We start from the raw sequence: 964 nt of genomic DNA on the forward strand, positions 1-964 counted from the left end.
GTACCTGTGGAACACCGCCAGCAGCAGAGTGCCTGTTCGCTGCAGCAGCGTGGCGTCAACTGTATACTCTCCGCTGCGGAGGAGAGAGCCGAGGAGGCGGGGGAACCGATCCCCGGGGATTGTCTCCCTGACGCATCTGCTGCTAGAAAGATAATCAAGATTATGGCCCCCTGCTGCTGCTGCTGCTGCTCCTCCTGCTGCTGCTGCAGCAGCAAGCAGCTGCTTCAGAGCCACCAGCTGCAGCAAATGCTCTACCTGAGCCTCTGCTAGCTGCGGGAAAAATCCGTACGCCCGGCACTGCAGCGCCAGCCTGCATGTTCATACAGCAGCAGCAGCAGCAGCAGCAGCAGCAGCATGTGCAGCAGCAGCAGCAGCAGCAGCAGCTAGTGCAGCAGCAACAGCAGCAGCAGCTTCTGCTACTGCTGCTGCTGTGGCGAGAAGGATAGCAGCAATGACAGGTACCCCATCCACTCTCAGCAGCAAAAGAAGATTATAACAAACAGCAGCAGCTGCACGAGGAGCTACACCAATAGCAGCAGCAGCAGCAGCAGCGGCAGCAGCAGCAGCAGCAATCATGGGAGCAGCAGCTCTGCAGCAGCAGCAGCACGTGCAGCAGCAGCAGCAGCAGCAGCAGAAGCAGCAGTCAAGGTAAGGTTGCATGGAGCGACATACTGCCGCAGGGGGGGCCTCCTGTGCTGCTGCAGCTGCTGCAGATAAGCAGCAGGTATAGATGCTTCTGCTGCTTCTATGTCTGCTGCTGCTGCTGCCAGCTTGCTGGGATCGGGATCGGGGAGGACCCCACACGCATCCCCCTCGGTTGTCTCTTGCTGCTGCTGCTCCGGTTCAGCATGCTGCTGCTGCTGCTGCTGCTGCTGCTGCTGCTGGTGTTGCTGTTGCTGCTGCTGCTGATGCTGCTGCTGCTGTTGTTGGTGCTGCTGTTGCTGGTGCTGCTGCTGTTGGTGCT

The 964-nt window shown here is 59.8% G+C and overlaps 1 protein-coding gene across 1 annotated transcript in view; it reads right to left on the minus strand.

Annotated features, from left to right (window-relative positions):
* The window catches only part of EMH_0086350 (uncharacterized protein), a gene marked incomplete at both ends in the record, with an annotated part of 11042 nt that overhangs the window by 8956 nt on the left and 1122 nt on the right, over positions 1 to 964 (minus strand). Inside the window, 2 exons of the mRNA XM_013494474.1 lie at positions 107 to 310; positions 673 to 962. Of these exons, the coding sequence (XP_013349928.1) occupies positions 107 to 310; positions 673 to 962 (494 nt within the window). The remainder of the gene's footprint in view (positions 1 to 106; positions 311 to 672; positions 963 to 964) is intronic.

This window comes from Eimeria mitis, genomic scaffold (assembly GCF_000499745.2).
Source record: "Eimeria mitis Houghton genomic scaffold, Emh_scaff117, whole genome shotgun sequence".
Taxonomy (NCBI): Eukaryota; Apicomplexa; class Conoidasida; order Eucoccidiorida; family Eimeriidae; genus Eimeria; species Eimeria mitis.